The sequence below is a fragment of the Plectropomus leopardus genome, chromosome 5, assembly GCF_026936395.1.
Source record: "Plectropomus leopardus strain MGB_pleo_1.0 chromosome 5, ASM2693639v1, whole genome shotgun sequence".
Lineage (NCBI taxonomy): Eukaryota > Metazoa > Chordata > Actinopteri > Perciformes > Serranidae > Plectropomus > Plectropomus leopardus.
In genome coordinates, this window is record NC_142180.1 from 11,198,599 (window position 1) to 11,212,892 (window position 14,294).

At 40.7% G+C, this 14,294-nt stretch overlaps 1 protein-coding gene across 9 annotated transcripts in view; it reads right to left on the reverse strand.

Moving 5' to 3' along the window:
- Positions 1–14,294, reverse strand: part of lrrc7 (leucine rich repeat containing 7) — a 136,787-nt gene that overhangs the window by 10,399 nt on the left and 112,094 nt on the right. For 7 of the 9 annotated variants that reach the window (XM_088077508.1, XM_088077506.1, XM_088077509.1 and 4 more), the window contains 11 exons: positions 12,977–13,483; positions 11,306–11,524; positions 10,974–11,196; positions 10,119–10,469; positions 9,683–9,928; positions 7,453–7,665; positions 5,825–5,992; positions 3,749–3,868; positions 3,345–3,555; positions 2,501–2,772; positions 765–857 (listed from right to left, as the gene is read on the reverse strand). In XM_088077508.1, the coding sequence (XP_087933634.1) occupies positions 765–857; positions 2,501–2,772; positions 3,345–3,555; positions 3,749–3,868; positions 5,825–5,992; positions 7,453–7,665; positions 9,683–9,928; positions 10,119–10,469; positions 10,974–11,196; positions 11,306–11,524; positions 12,977–13,483 (2,623 nt within the window). The remainder of the gene's footprint in view (positions 1–764; positions 858–2,500; positions 2,773–3,344; positions 3,556–3,748; positions 3,869–5,824; positions 5,993–7,452; positions 7,666–9,682; positions 9,929–10,118; positions 10,470–10,973; positions 11,197–11,305; positions 11,525–12,976; positions 13,484–14,294) is intronic. The other 2 variants (XM_088077510.1, XM_088077513.1) reach the window with 1 other exon arrangement.

Here is a 14,294-nt window from a genome sequence, read left to right on the forward strand (position 1 = left end):
TGCCATACTTCCCATCCCGCGATCAAAGCGTTTGAACATCTAAAATCACCCACGGTGTCCCAGAACTAAAGCAGCCTTCCCTAAAAATAGCTATCAGAGCTCCACGAGCAGCCTCGCTCCTTTGGACTGTCTATAGCAACGTGTTTCTAGGACAGACTGCCATGTGCAGGGGGCCTGGGGGATCTGCAACCCCAACAGGCTCTCGGCGCAGGCACACACTGACAGAATCAGTCAAACTCAGACGTAGAAATGATAAAAGAGTTTGGCATGTCTTGTAATAAGACATCATGCACGTCTTGTGGGGACAAATCTATTTCTAAATACTGACATATAAAGTTTGTTGCTCCAAAAAAACAAATAGTGGCGAGGACACTATCAAAATTAACCAAAATCACAAAAAATAATGTGTATCAGGTATCAAAAGTGTTTCTTTTCCTAACAATACAGTTTGGAAAACTTAGATATCATTTGTCAAGTTTTCTACCCCGTTTGGTGGCGCTAACAAGGTTTTCTAATACTTCAAGAGGCTTAGATTGATTTTTTTTAACTTTTTTACCCCTTCGAATGCATAAACTTAAGTCAGACAGCTTTTCCCCCAAAAGTTTGGAGTATAAGATGACAGACTCAAAGTTAACCAAGTCAACTGCTGCCCCACAGACAGACAGACAGAGGAAACGCTGCGGTAGCGAGCAGCAGTTTCCATGGCAACTCTGAGGTAAAGCCGGGGAGGCTGTGATTGGCTGGCAGGCCGGGTCGGGTCGTACCATGTCGGAGGGTTTGAAGGGGTTCCCCTGGCCGCTGATGCCACCAGAGATACTGAAACCAAGACCAGGGTTCTTCTCTATTCTCACACACAACTATAGAAAGAGAGGAGGAGGGGGAGAAAAAGACAGAAAAGAAAGAAACACAAGTGACAGTGAAATGCAAAGATCATAATCTCAACACAAGCATAGACAACATGGACAACGAGTGCTGTCATGTGATGTGTGACATGCTTTGGCAGCTATATTGGAGGTCCTCCGATCTCTGGCAACAACAATTGAGCCACAAATATCCCTGTCAGAGTTTCCTTTTTTGGAATAATGAAAGCCGTCTCATACTGGAAAGGGAAAAACAAAAGCCCTGCAGGAAGATCAGCTGATCTGTGTGGTGTGAATGACTTTGTGTTCCTACCTAAAGTGGTACAGTGATCTCCATCTGTGAAATATCTCAGATTTAGAACTACGCCCCCGTGGCTTTTTCTAGAACTGTTTCTTCTCACAAACTGTTGCTGTTAGGAGGCTAAAATTACACTCACATGTCTTAGTTATTTTAATATTGTGTGTCCTGTAGCTGATAGCTTGTTGGCCTTGTGTGGACTCTTTAAACACACTTGGTAACCAGTATGTCCTGGTATTAAAGGGGAAGTTTTTTTTTTTGAAGTGGGGCTGTATGTGGTACTTATCCGTAGTCACTGTACTACATATAGTAGATGTTTTTCAGCATGGCTCCACTTTAGAGAAGGACGCTAGAGTCTGACATGGAAGTTAAGCAAGGTATGACTGTGGATGGGGGCCAGCAACAAAATGTATTTTAGCCACCTTGAAAAAAATTCCCACCTAAAAAAAATTTATATTAGATTAAGTGTGCACTATACTGAGATTATATTCATTGCTCTACCTTTCTGTCAGACTGCACGTTCTGACAGCTTCAGCTCCTCATCTACGCTCTCGTCAAAGCCACCAGACATCATTGACAAAAGCAGTAATTTTAGTTTTCGGCTGAGCTGCTGGTCTACTGATGCTTTCATCAGTCAGTTTCTGTTATTGTGTGACTTTGTTGAATCCAAACTAAACCCTTTAAATGCCGAAGTCACAGAATTACAGAAACAAAAAAACGGATTTAGGCAGCAGTAGACCAGCGGCTCCTGTGTTTAGCAATATTAAATCACTTGTTTTTCTTAATGGAGGCTGACTTTAAAGAGAGCAACATAACAGCTTAATTTTTCAGTTGGAAATCAGTCTGACATTAAGGTAAAGCAGTAAAAACACTCTCTCACCAAAACTGATACTATATTTTTTTTTGGTGGCTAAAATACATTTTGTTGCTGACCCTCATCCACAGCAGTACATTGCTTAGCTTCCATGTCGAAATCCCACCTGCTTCTCCAAACTGGGGGCGTGTCGACTGACACCTACTGTATAGAGTACACTGACTTTGGATATGTGCCTCATAAAACCCAGCTTCAAAAGATCCAAATTTTCCCTTTAACACTTGTGATCTGTCTACTTAGTTAACATTTTTACCATTTCTATTTCTGTCTGCATTTGTCTCAGTTTGTCTTACTGTTTATAGTTTTACTGTAAATACTCTGAATGGACCTACATCTGCACAACTAATGTCCTTCCTAATCTAGTAACTACATACTGTATTTAGCAATCACTTGAGCAAAGCAGACTTTCAAAGAGACCTGCAAGATAGTGTAGGATGAGAACAGACAGATGGACAGACGGGCAGATACCTGTTCCTGGAAACCGTCCGTGCTCTTCTGGCCTTTAGTCTGCAACAGGCAGCGAGCGCTCTGAGGCCGTGGGTTGGTGTGGGTCATGACAACCTGATTGCTATGGACCATACCCTGGTTGCTATGGACCATGCCCTGGTTGCCGTGGTACTGAGGGTTGGTGGCTGGCTGATGGGATGTGTGGGAGGAATGGGGGTTGTACTGGGGCTGGTTCCCAGATGGGGACATGGCCATGCCCGCACCAGGGTAACCTTGTCCACCAGCAGGATGGCCTGGGAGGGGGGAAAAGAAACACTCTGACATAAAACCTATTATATCTAATAAATGTGTAGGCTGTTGATTTGACACAAATGACCCTCTCAAGTTTATTTTACACCGACAGACTAATGTGCTATAACTTGGTAATTGTAAGTTTTAAATTGTAAACTGGGGCAAATTTCATAAATTAAAGATAAATATGTGTTTTTTAATCGATCAGTAGGCCAAAAAACTTTTTAAGAATAAAAAGAATATGCTAACTGGCTAACTAATGCTAATGGTAATGCCTGAGCTTACAGTGTTTTGTGAGTCTCCATGGAATTATTATTCTCATGGAAATACAAAAACACAGAGATTATTTTTACATACATTTACCTAATAAAGAAAAGCAGATTAGATCGCCTTTAACAACCATTATGCTACATTTGTTTGCAATTTCATACTATCATCCAATGTGACAGCATGATAAGAAAAAATGCTCGTAACACTGATAATTACATTTTACACATTATTACTCAAAATGGCATCATACCATCCAACCCCAATTGGCTACAAATAAATCATTTTTGAATGTATTGATATTTACCTTGAGACAAGTTGCCTTGGTACTGGCCCGGCCCCCCGGAGGGAACCACTGACAAGGGCATCCCTGATTGATACTGGCCCCCTTTGTTCATCATCCCGTCGTAGCCCTGCTGCACGACCACACGATGAGGTGTAGTGGACGAGGAGGAGGAAGAGGAGGTGACAATCATGGTGTTGTGGGATTGGTGTGAGGGGTTGTGGGAGTGGGCACTCTGCGGACAGATGAGGGACAGTTACAGACATTAAAAATTCTTATGCACACAGACATGCTCATGTCATATATTATTTATTTGCATTTGACATTTACTTTTAAGTTCCTTTCTTTTGTTAAAGCCTCAAAATCTTGAACATCAAAACCGACTAAACTAATACGAAAAGGTGCACTGATTAGACAAAACCTCCTACCTTTTTCACAAGGTTGTCAGGTGGAACGTCCCTCCTGCCAAGTGAGTAGGGAGCCCACTGGTTGCTCCCCGACAGTCCCTCTTGGTCATTATCCAGCATGGCAGCCTGCTGAGAGGGGGTCTGAGAGAGAGAGAGAGAGAAAGCAAGACACAAGAACCATTAATGAAAATAATGAAACTTAACATTTAACTTCAGTAATAAATTCATGTTTCAGCTTTTGACTGCCTGAGTTTCAGATGGGTTTGTATGAATGTTGTGTGAGATTCTGTTGTTTTTAAGCATGAATACCTTAGGGCTGTATAAACTTAGTAAACAGATTTTCACCTCAAGGTGAAGTAATGTACTGTGCAATGTAACCAACATGGTGCAATGCAGCTAATTAATACTATATCAGAATAGAAAGTTATATTTGCATTGCTTTTTTCCTTCTATATCAAAAGCTTGTCATTTAAAGCCCCTGAGAACTCTCAGCAGTGTTAAATACTAATGATTAAAAGGTAACAATTAAAAATTAAAAATGTCTTATTCATTGGTGGTTTAACAATCAAAAACTCAGCTAATGTTTCATCAAGGAGTGTGAGTGTGGTCTCATCAGATTTGACTGGTCTGTTTGCTTTCTAAAAGAATGTGGCATCCCCTTTTCCTTACTGGGCTCTGCCCACTTCAAACCAGTAAAAAGAGCAAAGAGAAAACAAGAAATAGTGAAATCTCAATATGTGAAATTACTGAAATTGTTCAGTACAATGTCATCTCTTTATGAAGCAGCTTATTGTAAGAAGCTGTTTGAGAAAACAAGTTTTCAGGGTATTTAAAAGTGTTCCCTATTCAGTGTTTGTGTTAGAACAGATGTATGAATGTGGTCTAAACATGCAATGCCCAAAAGCTCCATGTGTCAGACAACAAAGATCTGCTCGGATACTGACAGAATACAATTTTAGGACAGTGCAGACAAATGTCTGTTCACCGAGCTGCTTCAATACCTGTTGTTTTGGTTACCTTGAAATGGGGAAGGAGTCTTAACAGTTGAGTCCAAACTCTGGAAATGCCAATCCATCACCAGAATTAGTTCACTGGCTGCTACAGTTGACGTTAAAGCTACAGTTGGCAACTTTCATGAAAACAACTTTGTGTCATATTTTCTGAAACTGTCACTATATCCTAAAAGAAGTCCATAGACAGATAGTCTGTGGAAAAAAAACATTTTATTCCTCCCCTCCTGCTGCCTCTACTCACATTTGCTGGAATCAGACCGTGTCACTGCAGTAACAACCAATCTAACACAGCAGTCATTTGCTCTGAGGTGTGTCAAACTAGGCAGCACTAATCAAATATGAATCAAGATTATTTTACTGCATTGCCTATTACTTGTCTCAAATGTTTTCAGAAATATGTTTTAGTGTACTGTTTAGCTGTAAAATGATAAAGTTGGCCCAGCCAGTGGGTGGTGCTTGGCAGTCCTTATGGTATTGCTTCTAATTTTACAGCAAAACAGTACACTAAAAATTGTTTCTACAAACAGAGAAGAAATAGGCAATGCAGTAACAGAATACTGATTCATTTTTGTGCTGCCTTTTTTTGTCAGTTTAATCAAAGTGCGAGCAGTGATTGACAGCTGTTGTAGATTCTCCTCAGCTTTAATTGGTTGTTTTTGTTCAAATGCAGTAAAGCAATGGGTGCTACAAGGCAATAGAGTAGGCCAAGGATTACTTTTTTCTCAGATGATTTGTGTCATTTAAATGTAGTGACAGTTTCAGCAAATATTTATATTTGCTTTATATTAAATAAGTTTTTTATAAAAGTTACCCACTGTGGCTTTAAAAGTAGCTTTCAGTCATGTTGAGAAAGACACCAAAAACTAAGGGGTATCAAACCAAGTTCATAAATCATAACTTAAGTCTGTATTCAAGATAGTTTTAATAATCCACATTATAATAGCATTTATGGCACACATTTAAACAATGGATCATGGTAGCTGCAGTTTGGTGAAGACGAAGTGGCAGCCATTCTCTATAATTACCTATGTGTGAGGTAATAACTGCAGTAGCAGGGGTTTATTGTTCTCAGAGGGATACTCACAGTGGTAGCAGACGGAGGAGGAGGTAGTGGCAGCCAGCGGCCAGCAGGGGGCTCATGCTTAGTGTTATTGTAAAGGTTAAAGTTCAAAGTGCTGCTGCGCCCCTGGCCGTGACCCCCGCCCTGACAGAGCATGCCCAGCGTGAGCGTGTTGTGCTTTAGGACACCACTCTGATTGGAGAAGACAACATCACATGACATGGGTGAATGCAGGGGGAGAGGGTGGGGGGCGGAGCCCACACAGTGGGCCGCAGCGTGGTGATAACACACTGTGAGCTCCATACACAAATAAACAAACAACAATAACACTGATAAAACAACAACAACAGTGCAGAGTTGCTGAAAGCACAGAGAAATGTTAGCTAGTGATCGGTCTATATAGACAGAGAACATTGTGTCATACAAGCAACAACTGGTGGATCAAGTCATTCCAACATTAGTGTGTAAATTCTCAGACTGGTTACGCAGATGCATGTGTGGATATTTTACAAAGAATAAGCCCAATCCCTCATTGAAAACTCATTACTATCTATAGAGAGAGACAGTGTAGTGTAGTGTAGAGTCAGTGCTTCATTTTTGCACCATCCTGCAGCTCTGTCCAGATCAAAGTTGGGTTTTCATCTAATTACAGCATAAATTTTGACTGAATTTTCAGCATATTGGCAAAAGAAAACGCAAATGTATGGGTTTTTCATCCACAACTTCTATACAAATACTGAGAGTTTGCTCATCAAGATAAGCAGTAGATGGTGTCATTACACTACTGCAGAAGAGGGTGCAACGAAGTGACAACATTAAAAGAGCCGGCTTTCAAACTTCAAACGAAGGAAAACAATGGATTTTTAATGATGGAGAGCACACTAGACAATGGAAATAGAGAGTCTTAAACATTGATATATCAGCTATGTGCTCTTGGAAGAGGGAACAGGCCTGTGTGCATAAATCAGCGTGTCAAAAACCGACAGAGACGACGAGGAGAGCTCGCAGTGGCCTAAGCAATGACTGCACACATGACTGTATGTCGTCATTTATTTTGCTAAATCTTTATCCATTGCAATTAGTCACATTTACCTTTTATTAAGTTGTTGTTTTTATGCTTTATTATTATTTAAATTAAAAAAGTGAGTTAGTGAGCTTTAAAGGATTTTCATTAAACTTGGTGGAAAAGTGTAGCAAGGGCCAAGGACAAACCCATTACATTTTGGTGCATTTTGGTCTGAATCACAGAGCGTATTCACTAATTATTTTTCACTTTCTTTAGCATTAGGACATTCAGCATTGGCGGAGGTCTGCATTCTCCGGGTTCCCTGTGCTGTGTCATTTATTCACTTATTGTTTTAAGATGTATTATTGATGTATATTGTATATTTATGTCAAATGTCTCGTCAAAATGCAGATTTTGTTGGATCGTCTTTCAGGACGTGATTTTGTGAGCACATATCCAGCAGTGAGTGTGCAGTAGGTCAGGCTGAGAGAGCGACAGTGTGGATGGGACACACATGCAGCCGGACACATATCTGGTCAACCTTACAACACAGACTGACACAGATACAGACAGGGAGGGCTTCCAAATGCTGTGTGTGAGTGTGGGTGCATCTCCTTTCCAGTGTTTTTGCATTGCGGTGACGTACCCTGTCCAGTCGTTTGGCCTCTATGTGCCTCAGCAGCTGTTGCCTCCAATCAGCAGGCATCCTGGAGGTGATGTCTTCAGGCTTCTGTGGTACCACAGGTCTTACTTTGATGGTGTCTTCAGATGGTTTCTCAGGGCAGGTTGCCAGAGTGTAGTCAGGGGGCATTTTCTCAAGCAGGGCGGCCATGGTGGGACGAGCTGACACTGGACGGGCCTGAAGACAAATCGCTGATTATTTAATAAGATAATAAGAAATGAAGGTGGACTTCATAGTTTAATTAAAGCTGCACTAATCTATATTCAAATATTATCAGTGATAGAGAATTAGTACAAATATTGCAGTTTCCCTTTAGCTATATGGAGAGTTTTAGCATCTTTCAGTTAATGTTTGGGTTCATCACTCTCATCCACCTCTTTTGTAGCTGCAGGAAACAGATTCTTACAGTAAGAAAGCTCTGACAAACTTAGAATATGCAAACTGTTCAGCACCAAACAACAAACAGACAAAGTTAGTGACTAGCTTGTGAATTTAGTGGATAATTTAGTGGCTATTTTCTTGTTAGAGACCAAAACAGGGCTAAAAGAAGAGCGTATATCGGTCTTCATTCATTAGAAGACCAGAAAACAGAACTTCAAGTGAATGGCAATGTTGTTCTGTATGTAATGGATGTATACAGTAAATAGGAAAAAGGCAAATGTTTGCAGTCATCCCTTGTTACCCATTAGTGGTAATTAGCAGTGTATTTGTTTGCTCAGACTCTGCCCCATGTCTGCATTTTCTTATTATTTGGTATGACTGGAATGTTTTTTGGCATGGCGTGCAGGTGAGGACGATACTTCATAAAAAGATAGTGACCAGGTGCAAGACTATAAGGAGCACGCATCCAAGAGGTAACCCTGAAAATTGTAGACAAATTGCCAAAAAAAAAAACCCCACTAATATAATGAGGCAAAATGCCAAGCGAGCAAAGCAAAAGTGAATCTGGTGTCTTTCACATTCACTTTTGCTGGCAATACTCTTTGGAACAACCTACTACTATCACTACAATCAATAAAAACATTATCATTATTTAAAACCACGTGGAAAAGGCTATTTTTTCTGTATTGTCTATACATATATATGTGAAAATAAAACTAAAAAACAAACAAACAAAAAAAAACAAACAGTAATCCACAATTCCTGCATAGTGAACTGAATGAATTATATTTCAGATGTGTTTGGAAGTTGTTACATTGCCCCAAAATGACTTAAGACGTAATTATTGTAGTTTTTAAGAAGCACGCATGGCATTTTGTCTTGATGTTAGACCTACATTTCCTGCAATTTGAGACGATGCTCACTATAAAGTAATTGCACTGTATGTTTGTTCAAACAGCCTAAAACAACTCGTGTTTATAATTTCATGACAGGTAATGTTTTGCAGAATACTGACCTCATAAAAGAAAAGACTGTGGAAATGCACACACTATACCCAACCATCATGGGGAAGATGAAGCATAGGTGATGTATATTCCAACCTTCAGCTTTGGCTAAAAACTAACAGACTAAGTCTGCAGTCAGTAGTGCTCACTATTAGTTTCTTAGTTTGGTTCCTGCAGCCTGGCCCTTCGTGCTGAAAGGTGCCAGATGAGGTGCTTTGCGCTTCTGATCAGCATTCTCCTGAACACCTCTCTGTGGCTATTTTTGGGAAGTCTGACTTGGGGCAAACCCAAAGCATGCTGAAGGGATTATTTATGTATTTAGGGGATTGCCTTGGCAGTCTGGGGGATATGGCTAAGGACACCTGCGCTACTCTGCTTAGTCTGCTGCCACAGTGACCTGGACCCAGGTAATTGAGGGAAATAGTTGCATAAAAACGCTTCCACTCAGTCACATATATTAACTGAAAGTCCTAAAACTTCTATGACAAAGTAGGCTGTTTATAAGTGACTGCCAGAATCACAAAGCAAGCACTCTACCACTAAATCTACAAGGGAAAGATGGTGGTCAAGGTTAAAAGAAGCCATAGTTTACTGTTTTTTAGAGACAAGACTTCCCTTTTGTCAAGCTGAAAGAAAATTTCTTTGTGCCTCTTTGAACATAACATAGAACATCATTTTGGACATTTTGAAGCTATGTGTTATGGGACTGCAAATTAAAACATACTAGTGAGTGAAAGTGGGACATAAATGCAAAGAAACACAGCTATTACAGCTCATATCAGCAGCTGAGGTGACGGACAGCTTTGTACCTGAGATGCACCGTAGGTCTCAGTGCTGTAGCTCCTGGCAGACAGGGGACGACGCTGAGTTAGGCTCTTGGTTGGATAGCCAATCATGGGCTTCTTCTGTTCCTGGTACGTTGTGTAGTCATCATCGTAGCGACCGTTTCTCTTGTTGTGCATCATCTGGCTCTGGCTGTCAGACATGTTTGTGAGAGCAGAGTGCTCCATTGGAGTGGAGTAGGCCAGAGCCCGGCCATAAAGTGGGGGGTCCGCCTGAGGAGAGGAGAGTTCACAACCATAACAAATGCATTTTGGGAGGATGCAGTGGATGGATATTTAACAGACAGCTGTGCTAAGTAATGTTATTATGTCATTATTCATTTGATACATGTATTTTCAACAGTTTTAAGACTAAAACATTGACACACCAAAAAAAGCATTATTTTAGAAACAGATCTCCTACCTGCTGTCTGTACTGAGCTTCCTGCAGCGCCTCCTGCTGGGCTTCATGAACTCTGCGGAACAAAGCCAGCTCTGTAGAGCTCACCAATGAATCTGCTCTCCTCAAAAAGCCTGGCCTGGAGCGCTGCGTTGGGATTGGCTGCTGATGCTGGCTGGGCGGACCATCCTGGTTGATTGGAGATTGGGGGAAAGAAAACATCTCAAGTGGTGGATATGCACGATAACGCGGGCTCACCAGCTCCTTGGGTAATGTCTTCCCTGGTTGATTGATGTACTCCAAGGCCTTGGATGAGTGGTTGACATAGTCTGGTGTGTTGGGGAAGGGGGGAGGGACCCGACGGTCCATGGTCACCTGATTGGTTAGAATGGATTCCAGTAAGTCCATGAAAATTTTCCAGGCATTGTTGTTGTTATAAAAACTGTTGAAATTTCATTTTTTTTAAAAGTTATTTTAACAAGAAAAATATACATTTATAGAGCAATTTAACACTGCATGAAAACTTTGCTGATCTTTCACCATGTTGCAGAGGACTTTAACATGAACTATATGAAAGCTATTAAAAAAAATAGAAATCAAAAGATGAAGCACCAAAACAGCAATGGTTAGAGATTAACGGATGAACACAGTAGAGAATTTAGCATCCAAAGATCCAGATATTTCTCGCAGGATCTGACCAGGAAAAGAGCTAAAAGAGGGTAAAAATTGGATTTACAATGTTGCTCTTCAACTGTTGGATGTGTAATACGCAACTAATTGCTACCAAGTTTACCATATTAATGTAAAAGGTGATGATATGTCAAAGTTACTTTCTTAAGTGGCAAAAAAGTCTCTTTAGGAATGAGATGAGTGGTTAACCTGGGGGTTGTAGTTGTGGTCAAAGTGGTAGGCCTTCTGTGGGATGGCGGGTTTTTGGTTCTGTACTGACTGGTTGCCTTGTCCTGGGAAGACCAGATCATCGTCTAACATGGGGGCAGACTGTGACCGTGCCATGTTGGTCTGCTCCATAGATCCGGGCAACTCTTGACGGTCCAAACTAGTCTGCTGCTCGATGGATGAGCTGTAGCTGTCCATGGGAATACTGTAGAGAAAACAGCAAAATAAGTTAAGTCCAACTTCACAATCACCTCACCTACTGACACAACATGCTGATACTGCCATTGTTGATATGACAAAAAAATAAAATCTACCTGTAGACCTTGTAAGAGCCAATGTCAATCTCATCGATGCTCTGCGACTTCTTAAACTTGGATCTTGTTTCCCTCATCATGGGGGACAGGCGGTCCGAGCTTTTACTCATCACCACGGTTACCTTGTTACCACCGCTGACACTTAGCTGATCCTTCCTGTTCTGCTCCCCCTGATTGTCATGGTACGTCCAGCTGCCAGGCAAAGGCCCTTGTTCCATTCTTAGAGCACAAGTCAAGAGAAGTGTTATACTAATATGAGCCGAAAAAATGAGTTGGACTGCAGTAGTGTCATAATTGTAGAAGCAGAAGAGAAAAAGACAGACGGATCAGTGTCTTTATGTCAGGATCCAGGGTTGTTACTATTAATTAGATCAGAAATGTAAAATGGGTCCAGCAGCTTCATAACAACAGAGTTTTGCACAAATATTATATTATCATTTTACTGAGGAGGATCTACAGCCAACCAGAGGTTGTACAAACAATAGTTTCCGTAATTGACCATGTTTTTCAACAATGATGGAAAAATTGGAAGGCCGTCCGTCATTTTAGATCACTGAGGGTTGATCTTACTGAACTTAACAGTAATTCACACTCCTATCGAGTTGGTGGCGTGTGCACATAAATCAGCTTTTGTCTCATCTTGTCTTTGATATCACATGCATGATCTTGTTGTCTGGCTTTAACCATCACATTGGTAGGCTATATTGCTACATGCCACTGCAAAATGTCACAGCAGCTGAGTACATTTGAAAACCCCCCAAATTGTGATGGTGTAATGAACAAGGTGAAAAAGAGGGAATGATGTGATGGAAAAAAATCATTTATACCTGAAAAGTGACCTCATAGATGGTCCTCATCTGTTCTCTCCAAGCCCTTATAAATGCATAATCTTTAAACCTGTTCGGTATGTTTAATTTTTAATTAATTTAAAATGAATTGAATGTTGAATTGAATGTCTTATCATTTTAAAAAGAATAAACTGATAATTAACTAATAGATTTTGACAAAAATGTATGATCCTGTATGTCAAAATGACAACAAGAAAGTCTAAAGCAACGTCTGCAGCCAGCATCAGTTTGTTTCTATACATTTGTTACTCACAGATGGACATTTGAGATTAGAACTGCAGCTAACAACTACTGTCATTAGTTTGTTGATTATTTACCTAGACCATAGAATGAAAACAATATATATATATATATATATATATATATATATATATATATATATATATATACATGTACACATTGAAAAAAAGTGAATTATTCAATTGACAAGTATAGAAAAAGGGGGAGTATTTTGTGAGGCTGCAAATATTTAGTGTTTTTGCTTGATTAAAAGCATAAATACTTAATTTATAATCATTTTTTTGATTAATCAGCTGATTATTTGAGTATCTGAATATTTGAGCATGAAATTAGTCAAAGCTGCAAACCTTTCAAAATAAAGTATTAAATTATGACAAAGTACTGTCTCTCTGTTATCTACTATATAAACACAGGATTACTATAAGGCTGATCAAAATACTGCACCTTTATCATAAAAAAAGGACTAAAATGCAGCTGTAACGGTTCATTGAAATTCAAACCTGCTGGACCTTGGACACCTTCTACATAAACACAAACACACTTCAGGGCTAACTGTGGGACTGTTGGAGCTCCATGCAGTTACCTTTGGTCCATGTCCTTGCGGTCAGGGTTGGGGCTTGAGGTGGGTGTCAGGTCCAGTTTGGAAGGAAAAGCGGTTCTGTCCTCCAGTGGGCTGGGAGTTCTGGTCCAGTTTTGCCAAGGATTCTGGGAAGAATGTCCGGAGGATTGTGGGTCATTGTCGGGAGTGGAGCGTTGGTTGCCATGGTAGGGGAGCGTCTGAGTGTCCAGCTCCAGAGGTACTCCTACTATTCGCTCCTGCCTGAGGAGGGGGCGGCGCCCGTGTGTTGACTGGCTGCGGGGTTTGGAGCCCAGCGGTGGGTTTCCCTGACTCCCGGTAGAGGATGGAGGGTCCAGAGGAGACTCCTCAGCATCAAAACCTGTGTTGTCATAGTGAGGGGCCTCGGACCAATCAAAAGGCTCGCTCAGCGGGCGTCGATCCCCGCGCTGCTGCAGGGTTCCCGATGGAGGGGTTTCTCTCTGAGATAGCAGGGGCTTGGAGTCAATGGGTTTGGGGAACGACTGAGCCAGTCTGCGAAGACACCAAATATTGAACACTAATTATGCTTTGGGAAATAATAAAATTAAGTGAATTATACGGAAGTGCTATACTACATCATTACGTACGTATATTTAATCAGAGCTGACGGCCACTGGAACAACATAACTTTCTCTCCCTCTCTCTTATGTCTCTCTGGAAGATCAATTTGGCCAACAACCATGTTTGTTGTAATTAATGTTTCTGAGAGCAGCCTTGGACAGAAAATATTAATGCCTTCAACCTCCCTCACTCCAGCTCGCAGTCTGCAAATACCATATTTTTCACAAGTACACAGACTAAGGGACAAGTATACAGATTGTGATCTGTACATCACCCCAGGCCGTGTGAAATGACAACTTTAATGTCAAAAAATACCAAAGCAAGCTTTCAACCTGCAGGGGCTCCTTAGAACAAGGAGAGGCATGGGAAGAGCGAGGACAAAGAAATGGGTTTTTAACATTATTATGGACGAACTATTCCACTGATAGAGCAATGGAAAAGGTTACTGTTCCTAAAAAACACAAAATATCTGTGCAGGAACTGCAGTGTCAGAGAGAAAATACAATAAACAAACTAAAATGGTACAAATCAAACCTATGCTGCAACAATCCTGAATCTTTAGACCACTGGAAGTGAACATCTGGTACATTTATATTCACTCATGATAGGCTACATGTTATGACATCTTTTACATATTGGACTGTCCCCATTTTCAAGCCATAAGGCAGTAGAAATTAGTAATAAGAGGAGAGAATTTAAGCAATGCTGTAATATTAAAATGTGGCGTTTACCTGCCAGTAAC